Source organism: Carica papaya, chromosome 7 (genome assembly GCF_054855325.1).
Source record: "Carica papaya isolate Zhongbai chromosome 7, ASM5485532v1, whole genome shotgun sequence".
NCBI lineage: Eukaryota > Viridiplantae > Streptophyta > Magnoliopsida > Brassicales > Caricaceae > Carica > Carica papaya.
Genome location: NC_142315.1, coordinates 810,353 through 825,145, shown reverse-complemented (window position 1 = coordinate 825,145; position 14,793 = coordinate 810,353). Strand labels below are relative to the sequence as shown.

At 33.6% G+C, this 14,793-nt stretch overlaps 1 protein-coding gene across 1 annotated transcript; it reads left to right on the top strand.

The window, feature by feature from the left end:
- The first annotated feature begins 1,376 nt into the window (after window positions 1–1,376).
- LOC110825322 (plant UBX domain-containing protein 3-like) lies at window positions 1,377–11,531 on the top strand. The gene is made up of 4 exons (XM_088207221.1): window positions 1,377–1,636; window positions 9,367–9,649; window positions 9,890–9,985; window positions 10,785–11,531. The coding sequence occupies exons 1-4, from the start codon at window positions 1,395–1,397 to the stop codon at window positions 11,166–11,168; spliced, it is 1,005 nt and encodes a 334-aa protein (XP_088063347.1). The 5' UTR covers window positions 1,377–1,394; the 3' UTR covers window positions 11,169–11,531.
- Window positions 11,532–14,793: the final 3,262 nt, after the last annotated feature.

The window sequence follows — 14,793 nt, the reverse complement described above, 5'->3', positions numbered from 1 at the left end:
TATTTTTATTTAAAAAATTATAATGTATTAAATAGTTTAAATTGGAATATTATTTTTCTAATATTTTATATAAATCATGTTATGTAAAAAATTTAAAAAATTCTATTGCCGTTTTAAAATAAATTTAAAAAATTATATGCCAGCACAAAGTATATATTAAGTTAAATCGATTCTCTATTCTAAAAATATTGAATAAATTATTAAATATATATTTTTTAAAATAACTAATTAATTAAACTAATAATAATAACAAATAGAGTTAGAATTATCTTTAAACCATTCTACGTTGCTTAAATTTTTATAATTAATTCAATTAATTATATAGAAATTTTAATTACAATAGAATCTTCTTTACATAATATTAATTGGTTATACATAGACATAAGTGTGCATAAAGTTAGATTATGATGTGTGCCATTATCATGCATAGATTCTTTTTTCTTTGTCATGTAACATATATATATATATATATATATATACATACATAGATTGTACGTCATGTATATTTTTTTGGGTAAAAATTATATATCACATTAACATCACATCATTAATAAAAAAATATTTATTATGTTCATATAACCGATTATTTAATTAAAAATTTTATCAATTAATTTAATTAAAAATATTCATCTTCAAGCCGAAATTATGCATTTCTTACATATATATATATTTGTTTATTTATAAGGGTTATTATTTATTCTCATGATTATAATTATGTTTAATTGGTAATTTATTTATTTTTCTTTTATTATTATCAAAATGTTTTCTTTCTATTTATGATGTATTTTTCTAAATAATTTATTTATTTTTTCAAAAAGATAAAATTAAAAATAATTTTAAATGTGTTGAAATAAAACTTAAATGATAATGTAAGTAATAATTATCTAGTTATTTAATGAAATAATTGAGTGTAGTAATATATAATAATTATTTATTTAAATATTTTAAATATAGAAATAGACTTTGAGAGCAATTACATTTCTATATAATTTATTTTAATTGGTTATAAATTCTAAAATTATATACTATATAAGCTATTTATTACATATTTTTTAATTATGAAAAATTAAAATGTGTGAATTTTTTTTTATACTTTTAGTATAAACTTTTTTAATTTTATATAATTTTATTCAAATAATATAATTTTTATATAATGTAGTATTTAATTTTGCGTTAAATTTAATGAAATAAACAATATAATAATTTGTAATATGATTTTTTTTTTTTTGTAAAATTTAAAGATGATTTTTCAAAAATATTTACTAAAACAAACTTTATTTTATAATTTATGCTAGTCTAAATTAACAATATCTTAAACCCCACGCATACGCGCTTCAGACAGAGCGTGGGACATCATCTCCCGTCCCAATCAGTTCTCTGATTTTGCATATAATATGGCTGTTAGCTTCAAAGCAAAGCATCCCGGCATCTCTCTCGCTAAAATTTTGATTTCAATCAAAAGAAGAAGGCAAATCCAAGTAGTCAAAATGGCGTCAAGAGACAAGAAGCCGGGTAAGTCATCGAGCGGTCGGGCCGGCGGTGTACGCACGCTCTCGGATCTGAACCGTCGGTCGGGACCTGATTCTGATAGCGATTCCGACGGACCTCAAGAGTTCTATACTGGTGGAGAGAAAAGGTGCAATCCCTATTTATATATTCTTATAGAATTCCTTCGTTGTTATTAGGTTTTCGTTTAGTAGTAGATAGTAATCCTACTTAAAAATTCCATTTTTTATTAGCTGAAACTGAAAGCATGTTTAGTTTGCGAGGAAAAGGAATTATGAGTAAATCAAGTTTTTTGGTGAAGAAATTGAGTTCACGGCCTGTATATATTTAATTGTTTGTGTGCTTTTCGAGTACCTGAGATCCATTATGGGATAATGATGTGAATTACTGTGTTCAATTGGATGCTTAGTATTTTAGCGAATTTTGCGGGTGAAAAGGAAAGGAAAAAGGGAACACAGATAAAGCTCACGCCATTGCAATATATCATTAGTGGTGTCATGATGAATTGTTGAATTGTTTTGCTACTTAAAATTTATGTGGGATCTGAAAACTGTCCCCACACTGGTCACGAGTAAATTCGCCCAAACCCTAAACACTACAATGGCTGCCTGGCCATTCACGGGTCACTGCCCAGAGGTGATCTGACACAGCCCCTAGCACTGACTTAAGAAGACCCTAATCGACAGACCCAAAAATCCCTGGGGTGAAACTTCATCAGGAACCATGCACTCACCGTCACAAGCTCTTGCAGCTGCTGCCTCTCGTGATCTCATACTTCTGCACTATAATGTCTTACGCCATCCTCTGTTCTGCAATTGCCACCTTCATTCAAGTCGACTGACCAACCATCCCCCGCCGCGTGGATCACATGCACATGCACTTGCGAGTGGTTTGCAAAATTGTCTTCTGTTTTCCCTCTTAGCTTGGTTTTCAGCATGATCCCCACACGTGATACGCTCCTGTGAGGTGTGGACTATATGTTATCCTCCTCAAGCAAGATGTTCCTGGTTGTGGAATGAAATCCTTTATTTTTGAGGTAATTGGAAGAAGGGTGAACGGCTCCAGCTGAGTGAGAATGGAAGGGGTTTTAAGTCAACAACTGTGTTTTGGGAAAAGGAGATAGATTGATAGATTGGTTGCCTTGGGATTTATCATAGGAGAAGGGTAAGGATTATTAGGTGAGAAGCATGGTGGGACAAAAGCATAGCTTGTAAGTGGCAATGGGAGAGAACACAGGAGGAGAGGTTTTGGTGTTCGCAGAAAAAGGGGACAAGTGAGGCGAAGAATTGTTGTCCCTGAAGAGCCAATGCCTCAGGGATGGTGGAGAACATTAGTTAATTTGGGGGAGCTAACAAGCAAACCTTTTAAACCTATAATCTTTGAGTCAAAGGGAGGGAAGGAAAAATTGGGGGAATTTCGATATTCACTGAAGAAGGTGTTGTTGGTATGCAATATCTCATGTTCCAGTTGAAAATGGTGTTCCAGGCAAAGTTGGAAGTATCTAGAGTGAAGTCTTACATGGAGACAATGTGTGGTGTAGAGGAGGGTCTAGAGCGGGTGAAGAAGATGAGATCCGGTTCATGTGATTTCAAATGTCAAAATTGGTGGGCCTCCTACCAGAAAAAAGAATTCAGGTCGAGGAAGGGAAGATTTAGGAGCTAAATCAAACCCATTTCCTTTGTACCTAGTGGAAGGAAACAAGTCCATAAGAGGAGATACTCGGTCTGGGATAGAGCTAAATGGGCTTGGGTTACAGGTGGAGGACGAAAGGGGGAACGAGTTGGTGGACTTGAAAGGCATTGTGATAGGGGTGGGAGAGTGTTAGAGGAGGAAGGAGATGAGGCTTTGGAGACTTCTTTTGGCAGCAAGATGATGTTCACAGAGGTAATCCAGTTGCCTAATTTTGGATGGTTTTCTGAATGAGTAGGACTGGAGGGGGGGGAGAGGGAGTTCTTGATTTTTTTAAAAGAAAGGGTGTCGCAGTGGGAGAGTAAACAGGGGAGAGGGAGCGAAAGGCTATTTCCAGTTGTTTCTGTTGACTTCAAGGAGGTTTAGGGGTCTATTGATGGAAGGGAGGTGGAATGCTAGACAGTGCGGGGGAGCTAGAGGTGGGCTTGGATTTCTGCTTGGGTCTTAAGAAAATATTTAGCAAGTAACCGGTGTTTTGAGGGTTAATTTTTTAGTGTTTTCGGGAGCAAGTTTTGAATTTTTAATTAAGGCATGTATATGTAGAAGCATGGTGAAATCAAACACAGTTTCTTCAAAACCAAATATGAGGAAAAAAGAATTTATTGGGGGGGGGGGGACTAGCAAATTTAGAAGATTGTAGAATTCTATAAATCATGACCAAATAGACAAAAGAGGGAAGGATAGGAAAGGTGGAGCTTCTACATGGTTCTCATGATAAACAAACTAATTTCTTAGAATGTGAGAGGGTTTAATGACCAAAAGAAGAGAATAAACATTAAAAAGTTTCATGAGTAGATGGAAGTGAGATATTGTATGTTTGCAAGAATAAAAATGGATTGTTTGTCTGATTTGGTGGCTCATTCGATGTAGGGAATTAGGGAGGTGGGATGGAGAGTTATTTCGACCTGGGGGTTTCGTCGAACAAAAATAGTTTGGAGATTGAGGATAACATCTTGGGGGTTTGCTCTATATCTTGTTTTCTAAATGCAAATTGAATAAGTGGAGGTAGATTTTTATTTTTTTTGGGGGGGGGGGGGAGGAGTCAATAGAGTGGTTTGGTTGGAAAAGAATTCCTTTAGGCTCTATACTGAGGAATTTTTCAGTATGAAAGGCTGATTTGATCTTATGGATCTTCTACTCATAAGAGGTAGATGGACTTGGTATAATTTTAATTTTAATCTTTCTTGAATTGACAGGTCCATTATGTCAACATGCTTTTAAGCTGAAATGACAGGGTTAACATAGAAGCTCCTCTGATGTACAATATCATATCATTTTCCAATTAGTTTGGACATTGATGGCATCAAGTGATGTTCGTGCCTAATTAGATTTGGCAATAAGTGGTTCAAGGTATACGGATTCAATGATAATATGGATGGTGGGAGGAGATTAAGATGGAGGGTCATACCAATTTCAAAGTTATAAAAAATTTGTCTATGATCAAGGCAAGGTTAAAGCATTGGAGTAAGGAGGTTACTAGCGTGGAGGGGCAAAAGAAAGATGAGTTGCTTTCTGAGTTAGGAAGGATTGATCGGTTAGAGGGAGAAGGGGCCTAGAGAGGGAAGAATATGAGAGAAAAGAACTAAATGGATAAAGGAGGGTGATAGAAACACAAAACTTCTCCATAGTTTGTCTAATCCCCACAGAAGACTTAACTATGTTGAGGAGTTGGAGGTAAAGGACAGGATGATTTTGGGCAATGGGGAGTTGAGAGAAGAGGTTAGGGCCTGTCTTGAGGATCTTTACACGGAAGATACCTCCTGGAGGCCCGGTTTAGATAATTTGAGCTTTAATAATTTGGGGGAGCAGGAGAAAATGATTCTTGAGCAAGAACGCACGGAGGAGGAGATTCATGAGGGTTTATGAGGCTGTAAGAGGGACTAAACAGACCACTCTCGAAAAAACCCTAATGGTTTCGATGCCTAGCCAACCGGGGAGCATGACTGATAACCCTTTGCAAAAAAAGACATCTCATCTCCCCAATGAGTCTGATGATACTTGTGGCAAAAAGGAGCTCTCAGGTGCTTATTCTCCATTCTTCTCATCTTCTTCGCTCTATGGTCTCGAAATGGTTCTTATATCTGAGCCGGTGTTCCACCTACCTCCTATATTGTCTACTGAACCATGCATGGAATTGATTGAGCCATCAGATGTCGTGACTCATCGTGACGAACAATTTTACTCTACATGGGTAAGATGAAACATTCTTAGAGTCAGTAAACTCTTAGGGGTCACTTTTGAAGGCTTTTAATAGCAAGCGATGACATTATTTGCCATTTTGGAGAAAAAAGCCATGGAAAAAAAGAAATGCGATGAGACAGCCAGTAAGGGAAAGAAAAAAAAATGGTTGAGGGTGGATCCCGTGAATTAAAAAGACTGCAATTTTCTATCAACTATGAAGGGAGAAACAGGGTTGCATCCAACAGTAGGGAAATGACAGGAAATTTGATGATTAACAAAATCATATCTTGGAATGTTCGAGGTTTAAACGACTAAAAAATGAGAAATATCATCAAGGGATGTGTGAATTGGTAGAAACCGGATTTGATTTGCCTTCAAGAAACCAAAATGGCCAGCATTGAGAATTATACTGTCAAAAGTGTGTGGAGTTCTCATGAAACTGACTGGCTCTATCTTCCGGCGGACAACACTACTGGGGATTTCCTCATTTGTTGGAGATCAGAATTAGTGGAATGCACCAACTATATAAAAGATGAAACTTCTATTTCTTGCTTATTCGTCAATAAGAAAAATAAAGAAAGTCTTTCTTTGGAATTTATTGCTGGGGTCACGTATCAGACAGAGAAAAATTATGAAATGAGCTGCTCCAATGTTAATCCAGATGGGGGATAAATGGGATTTTGGGTGGGGACTTCAACATGGTCTCGCACCGCAATGAACGATCAGGGAAAAGCTTTTTTACTTATGTGGCTCAAGCATTTAAAGATAATATTGTCAATCTGGGGCTGGAAGATATTCCTCTCAAAGGGGGAAACTGGACTTGGAGAAACCAAAGAGTCAAGCCTTCTCACTCCAGAATTGATAGATTCTTGATATCCACTGAGCTTTCGTTGTCTCTGCTGGGTCTCAACCAAAAGGTACTCCCTCGACCCATATCTGATCATTAGACCTATCAATTTGGTGAGTGGAAAATACAAGATCATTGTGTAAGTACTGATAAAAAGAATAACTAAAATTATGAAGTTTCATAAGTTAATGTTGGATTTTGATGAGCTGAAAAATAAGGCATTTGATTTATTTAGAGCTATTAAGGCTCTAAATAAAAGAGAGGTTATTATAGGAGGACTTCAAGCAAGTGGTCTAGGATTGAGATCTTCCTTGGGTCATTGGGGGAATTTTAATATAGTCCTTGATGATTACGAGAGATCTTGCAAAAGTGCTTTCGTAAGATGTATTAGGGAACACACCTGAGTGGGTGATCAACTTTCAATGCCCTCACTTGCTCAACCTATCATCTAGACATAATATCCTAGTCTCACAATTCAGTTCCACCAGCGAGGGAAGCATGGCATGAAACTTCCACTTCACCTGTAGCCTTTCTAACTAGGAGTCCCTTGAATTGCAAAGCCTATTGGAATTACTTGATCCAGTCCACCCATCTTCCCAGAGCCCAGGACTTGGTCCTTGGAACCTTTAGGAATATAAACTTGCAAGTCTTTCTTTGAATATCTTGTCAAAGCCTCTCCATTAAGCTAGTTTCGCGTTGCTAAAGTGTTCTCGAAAGCCCTTGTTCTATCAAAGGTAAAAGTGCTTACTTGGATAGTTATGCATGAAATACTAAATACCAACGAGATGCTACAAATTCTAACTGGGAGTCCCTTGAATTGCAAAGCCTATTGGAATTACTGGATCCAGTCCACCCATCTTCCCAGAGCCCAGGACTTGGTCTCTGGAACCTTTAGGGATATAAACTTGCAAGTCTTTCTTTGAATATCCTGTCAAAACCTCTCCATTAAGCTAGTTTCGCATTGCTAAAGTGTTCTCGAAAGCCCTTGTTCTATCAAAGGTAAAAGTGCTTACTTGGACAGTTATGCATGAAATACTAAATACCAACGAGATGCTACAAATTCATCACCCTCACACCGGTCAATATTTGGATGTGTCCCATGCTTTAGAGGATTTGACATTCATTCCTCTATGTGAGATAGCTCGGAAGATGTGGACAAGATTGTTTAACATGTTTAGACTTAATTGGGTCACTACTCCTACAGTTGAGACCTTCTTATATGTATGCATAAAAGAGCAATGGGATAAGAAAGAACCGAAACTATTACACAGAGGGGTCATCTTCTATTAATGGATATTATGGCTTGTGAAAAACCAAAGAATCTTTGATGATACACATATATCTACTAATGAGCTATGGGAAAGAATGATTTTTTTGGTAACCTTATGGGCCAGCCAATATGCACAGACATTTCTCTGGGCTAGCAATTTCCAATCTCCATTTGAGTTGGGAGGCTATCATCTTTACTCAATAACAACTTAGTCATTTTGTATATTTATGTTTGTTAATTTTTTTTGGGTGATTTCTTTAGGAGGATGTCTTATTCTCCCTTTTGTATTTTTCCTCTTCTCTTCATAAAGTTTCTTTTCCTATAAAAAAACATATATTAATGAATTTCGGAACATTCTCAATAGATTTGGCCTTCTTGACCTCCCTCTTGTGGGCAGCAGATGGACTTGGTCCAATCTTTGTAAAAATGATGTATTCTCTAAAATGAATAGACTTCTTGTACATTCCAGTTTTAAACTCATATTGCTGAAGTTAATCAAAAGGTCTTGCTTTGAGTCACTTCAAATCACCATCCTATTAGTCTTGATCTCCAGGATATCAAATGGGGTCCTATTCCATTTTCTGAAAACAAATGGCTCAAGATGAGGGGCTTCAGTGGTTTGGCTGGGGTTTGGTGGGAGGATCAACACTTTGTAGGCTTCACAAGCTTTAGAATTGCCAGAAAGCTTGCAGTTGTCATAGAGAAGTTGAAGGCTTGGAGTGTGGAGGCCAATGGTAAGGAGATAGACTGGCAGAATAAATTAACCCAAGAAATCAAGGATCTAGACAGGAAAGATTCTACCTCGGGCCTTCATGAGACAAAAAGGAGAGAAGGTAACTGGCCAAGTTGGACTTGTCTCAGGGGATCTTCTGGAAGAGATTGTCTGGAGAGAACATTCTAGACTTTTGTGGATCAAGGAAGTGAATTATAACACTAAGTTTTTTTATGTGATCGCTAACTACCATCGCAAAAGCAATTTCTTGGATAAATTTCGAGTGGATGGGATAGTGCTTGACATCAAGAATGGTTTGAGAGGCGTAAGCTAAGGATTCTATAGTAAGGGTGTTCTTAGAAGTGTGCTGAAGAAAGGTCCATCATACACGTATATATAAAAATAAATATTTGTTCAGAAGAGTATTTGAATAATATTTTTGTATAATTACAAATATATAATTAAATATGGGTTAGTAAAAAATGCTTACTACCTTTTGTCAGCACACCATGTTAAAGAAAATTGCAGGTACAATCATGAAGAAAAAAGCTCCACTGACAAATCCTTGTAATGCAATTGTTGATGGTAGACACTGCTGAAGTTTCTCTGATAAAAATTTGGGAAATCAAATACTAAGTATGGCTCTACTTTATTAACCATGTTTTGTGTTGATTAACTGGCGAGTAATAATTGATAGTCACTATTTATGCATTGGGCCTAGTCCATGGGGTGTGCTATGTGCACAGAGAGTTGCCGGCTATTCTTCATTGGGTTGTGCTGGCTCTTCTTCTTTTATGTTTCTTTTTCTTTTCCCCTTCTTCGAGGTTATCTTTTCCTCTGTTCCTGTAATTATCTTCCTATTTCTGTGATGCTTTTTTTTTCTATAAATAAAAAAATAATAATTTGAATTGAACATTTTTTTTTTCATAAAAGAAATAATTTTTCAAATATTGTGTAAAAGAAATAATATGTGTATTATTGGTCAAGTTAATTGAATTGAAGCCTTCCATGATAATTCATGCTTATGAAGTTATCTTCCTTAATCTTCAAAATTCCTATGAGCTTGATTCAAAGCGGGTACCATCTCCCTGGAAGTTCAGTTTGAAATCATGTTATGGAATTCCCATGATTGACTAACATCCGTCATTACTTATGTTGCAGTGGTATGGTTGTCCAAGATCCTTCAAAGGATAATGATGTGGATGCAATATTCAATCAAGCTAGAGAGCTAGGAGCTGTAGAAGGGCCTACCGAGCAGTTTCGTCCTTCAAGCTCAAGAAGCTTCACTGGAACTGGTAGATTACTCTCTGGAGAGCCTGTACCATCTGCTCCTCAGCAGCCTGAGCCCGTTACTCACAATATTGTTTTCTGGACCAATGGTTTCACTGTAAATGATGGTCCTCTAAGGAGGTTGGATGACCCTGAGAATGCATCTTTCCTCGAGGTAAATCATTTTATATTTGAAGGGATAAAGTGCGCTTAAGGAAAGATAAGGTGTATGGTATGTTAGAACTTAAAAGCTAGAATCTCCTTCCCTGTTGTAATATGCTTAGGTTGCTGACAGAATTTTTCCTTTCATTTTCCTTTTTACTACTTTTGTTCGATAATACGTAGCCATGGCAACAGTTTAGTGTGGGATTTTGGTGTGCTGTTTTGCTAATGAATTTAATAAATCTTGATGCAGAGCATCAAAAAGTCAGAATGCCCAAAAGAGCTTGAGCCTGCAGATAGAAGGGCTTCTGTCCGTGTCAATCTGATAAGGAAGGATCAACAATGCCCTGTTAGTTTCTCTCTCTCTCTCTCTCTCTCTCTCTCTCTCTCTCTCTCTCTCCATATATATATATATATATATATATATAACTGTCACTCGTAAACATCCTCCCACATGAATGCACATAGTTGCTCCAACCTTGGTGTTGACAAAATTTAACACAGTTCATTTGCACCAATTATTTGGGGACAAAGTTAAATGGATTTGGATTTAGTGTCTAAACAAGAATGTATCTTTATTGAGTCAAACCAGTTTACATCTGTTGAATATTGAGTATAAGCTGTTTGAACTCACTTCTCGTTTGGACCTTTTGAACTTGTTTGACTTGTGAAACAAGTCGAACAGATTGCTCCTTTGACTGTGATCCATTTTTAGTATTTAACCTATTTGATATACACTTGTATAAGATGTGTCTAGAGCATATATGTATATTATGATATTATGCAATTTAAAATTAATATACAGGTTAAACGGATCAATTCAGATTTCACTTTTGTTAATTCATTTGATCTCTTAGGATAAACAGAGCAAGTGAAAGTGGATCTCAACAGATTGACTTGTATATTAAACGGGTTATGTGTGGATTAGAGGTTTATTTAAAAAAAAAAATGTATGGATTAGAGGTATTAGCCTTTTATGTTATGTACGAGACAAACTGTTTAGACACAATCTATATGTTTTGCCACCCTATCAACGCATCAAAATTATCTTCCAGTTTTATCCAGGTTCATACTAGATAAGTTTTGGGAATAATCTAGTCAATTCTATTTGGGGCCTATGTTTTGAGGTCACATTCTTGCCTTTGCAGGAACCAGAGAAACGCCAGGTTCCATTTCAAGGTGTGGGAAGAACCCTTGGTAGCAGTAGTAGTGCCACAGCAACTCCTGAACTGACTGCAGCTTCCTCTTCAGCCACCACTGCTCCAACCCCTTCTATGGGCCTTGTTGTGGATGAAACATTACCGTCAACCTCTATTCAGCTCAGGTTAGCTGACGGGACTCGCATGATCGCGAACTTCAATCACCACCATACTGTCAACGATATTCGTGCTTTCATTGATGCATCTAGACCTGGGAACATGAGGAATTATCAACTGCAGGTGATGGGATTTCCTCCTAAACTTCTTACCGATCCAGCTCAAACCATAGATCAGGCTGGGCTTGCCAATTCAGTTGTTATCCAGAAATTCTAGCAAAAAGCAAAAGGTTATCAATTATCTCCTCTCTTGTTTTCCAGGCTGGTTACTGTACCAAGTGAAAATACCCTACAGGCTACAATCTATAATCTATATACAGAAAAGGGGTTTTGATTTATTATTGTGTTGTTAATGATCTTATTATATTCTAGTTCATATTTTCCCTACCTCTATCCTTCTTCTTAACCCTATTTTTCTGCCATGGATATCTGTTAATTAATATGAATATTTATCTAGTTTCCATATTACTTTGGGATCAAACCCAGAACTTTTTGTTTTGTATAAGTAGTATTTCTTTGTTAAGTCAGATTGAATGAAGCATATTTCTTCCCAATTCAATATATTTTTATATTAGTTCAATAGATTTATAAGCAAATTACTATTTTGTCTATTGTGGTTAGGTTTATTATTATTATTTTTCTCTAATTTTAATGTATTTACCTTCAAATTTCTGTATTGATATTTAAAGTCCCAACATATGAGATATCAGACTGTAACAAATTATATGGAATGGAATTGTGTTTTTGTCTAAATTTTTTGATAAATCAGTTCTAGAATCCTAGAACATGATGCAGTGTTCTTCAGGGTTTATTTGGAAATATATATATATATATATATATATATATATATATATATATATAATCTTTTAAAACTTATATATAAATTTATACTTCAACTTGTTTTAAAAGAATATAAAAATTGTATTGGAATCTCATAATCTTTTTACGAACAAATTTTATTAAAGTCTACGAATTCGAGACGGATCGTAATCTGATACGCTCTTATTTAAAAAATTTATTTTTTGTTGTACTATAATTAATATTTATATATTATTTAATTAATTAATATATTAAAATTATATTTACAATAAATATTTTATTTTTAAAAATATAAATATATTATTAAAAGTCAATAACACTTAAAAATAAATAAATTTACCCGAAATTACTATAAAAATCAAGAGTTACGATTTTACATTATAAATAAATAACTGAGTCGGGTGATTAGAATACGCATTATAAAAATATATTATTATTAATTTGTAAAATATATAATTCATTTTTCATATGCAATCCTATGTGAATTTCTTTTTTGATCCTAAAAACAAACAATTATTGTTATCTCAAATTGAAATAAATACAAATTTACAAATAAATCCAAACCTAACTCATCATAAAATTTTCCCAAAATAGAACCATGCCTAACAATATTGGGTTAGAAGAAAAGAGAGGGTAGTGAGGCAAGCACATGCCCGCACTACCCACAAGTCCAAAACAGTTTAATCTCCATTGATAGTGGCGTAGATTTGACAAGCAAAAGCAACACATTGTCGGCCAAAAAATTCTTGCTAAATTTTTCAAACAAATTCTTGAGATTAGGATTTGGTCGATCGGCCTCGGGACCCCCCTTGGCCCCTCCTCCCTCCCTCCCTCCCCTCTCTCTCTCCCTCTCCCTAATCCGGTTACCCATAAGAGTCCCTTAATCAAGATTGGTATTATGTCAAATACCCAAATAAGTTCTTGAAGATTTTGGTATAAGGGAGTCATGTCAATTTGAAAGAACTAAAATACAACAAATGGAATATATTAATTGATAATGGGTCAAGACCCAATTTGGATTTTGCACAAGGGAACAACTCTTTCTTTTTGTTGCATAATTGGGAATCAAAAACCCATTTGGGATTTGTGTGGATATCACTAATTTGTTTCAAAATGCTAAGTTGGATTGAGAGATTACCATGGTGGCACACAACTTGTTTTAGCTAAGCAAATTGGGAATCAAAAACCATAGTGGTAATCTATTTTAATTCACTATGATTCAATCTATTTTCGTGTAATTCTAAATTACAAACATCGTTAATAACATATTTAACAATACAAAATAAGACTACCAAATACGTATAATTTCGATGTTAATGTCGAAAAAGTTAGGCTTGTTGAAATTTAATGATTATATGTAATAGTAACTAAAATGGCTTTGGTTCATCTTTTCAATCTCTAATTAGTAAATGATGTAATTAATTTTATTCCCCTTTTTAGCTGTCACAATGAAGTGTGTAATTATCATGTTCTCAATCAATTAAAGCCTGCCTAAAATGGGGAATAAACAATAAACAAGATTAACCAAAATGGGTTTGTCCAAAATTTCATATAAGTGTTTTATTTCAATGATAAATTATGATTTAATTTCTCTTATTTCAATTATGCTTATTTCACATCAATTATTTTTTTTAAAAAAAATAGTAGTGTCCAATTATATATTTAAACATCATATAAGATATAATTGATTACGTAAATTTATATTAAAAAATTTAAATATTTAAAAAAAATTTATGACCCATATAAAATAAATTTTTTATTTTATTGAATCAATTATTTAATATATCAATTATTGTTAGTTCATAATATATTTATAAAGTGACGAATTATATATTTTCATTAAAATTTTAATTTATTATCATTAAATGAAATAAAAATATTTTCATCATTAAATTATGGTATTGTTGTTACCCAATAATTAATTTTTCAGTAACTTTTACATACATATATATATATATAATATTTTGGTTTTATCCACCCAAAAGAAGTTTATATTGATAAACAAAAGCTTACTTTAATTATATAATTCATTGACAGTAAATGTTTTAGAAAAGCATCAATTAGTAATTAGTCAAAAATAAGAAACTATAAAATATATATATATATATATATATATATATATATATATATATATAGAAATTAAGAAGACTGACATCGAGGTTGTACTTTTTGGAAACACCATGGCTAAAAGGCAAACGATAATTGATGATATACAGCAATTTACACACACACACACACACATATATATATATATACAGGACAGGGGGTATATGTATATATACACACATATATAGGGTTTTGTCATTTAGGGTAAGATCAGATGTAATGAATGAAAAATGGGTGGATGTTAGATTTTTTTTTAGTTGACATGATTATAATGAATTAAAACATGAATATAATTATCTAATCCAAACATGATTAGATATAAGCTTAAATCAATAAGCATTAAAAAAGTGATTAAAAGTTGATTAACTTTTTAATGAAGACTATTTCCTAATTAATTATCAACTTATTTTATCAATCTAATTAATCATTAATATATTAAGCATTGAAAAGTTAGGAACTCAACAAACCCCTCTTACTTGACCATGTAAAACTATAATTTATTATTTTAAGTAAGAATATGAAAAGTAATTAATTTAACAAATCTTGCAAAGAATAGGGTAAAATAGCTTTTTTTTATAATATAATATTTAGATTATGTGAAGAACTATTATATCTAACCAATGTTTAATTTTATAAAATCTATATCTTTAAGAACTTTAAAAAAATTTTGATTTTATAAAATTAACGAGTTTAACGTTACATTTCTTATTGAATTCGGATAACTAATACTATAAATTATAAAAAAACTTATTTTTAACTCGTAAATAATTGTTTTAAATTGTTTATTCTAAATTATTCATAGAGAAATATTTTTTTTTAAAAAAATTAACTTTTAAATATAAAATCAACCTACTCACTAAATATTATAAATCAATTATAAATGATTAGAAAACACACATCTAAATAAAACCCTGAAT

Excerpts from the sequence above, each read along its gene's own strand:
- LOC110825322 (XM_088207221.1), top strand. The coding sequence starts at position 1,395 with ATGGCTGTTAGCTTCAAAGCAAAGCATCCCGGCATCTCTCTCGCTAAA. Across the intron at positions 1,637-9,366 it reads TATACTGGTGGAGAGAAAAG|TGGTATGGTTGTCCAAGATC; the intron begins GTGCAATCCCTA and ends CTTATGTTGCAG. Across the intron at positions 9,650-9,889 it reads AGAATGCATCTTTCCTCGAG|AGCATCAAAAAGTCAGAATG; the intron begins GTAAATCATTTT and ends ATCTTGATGCAG.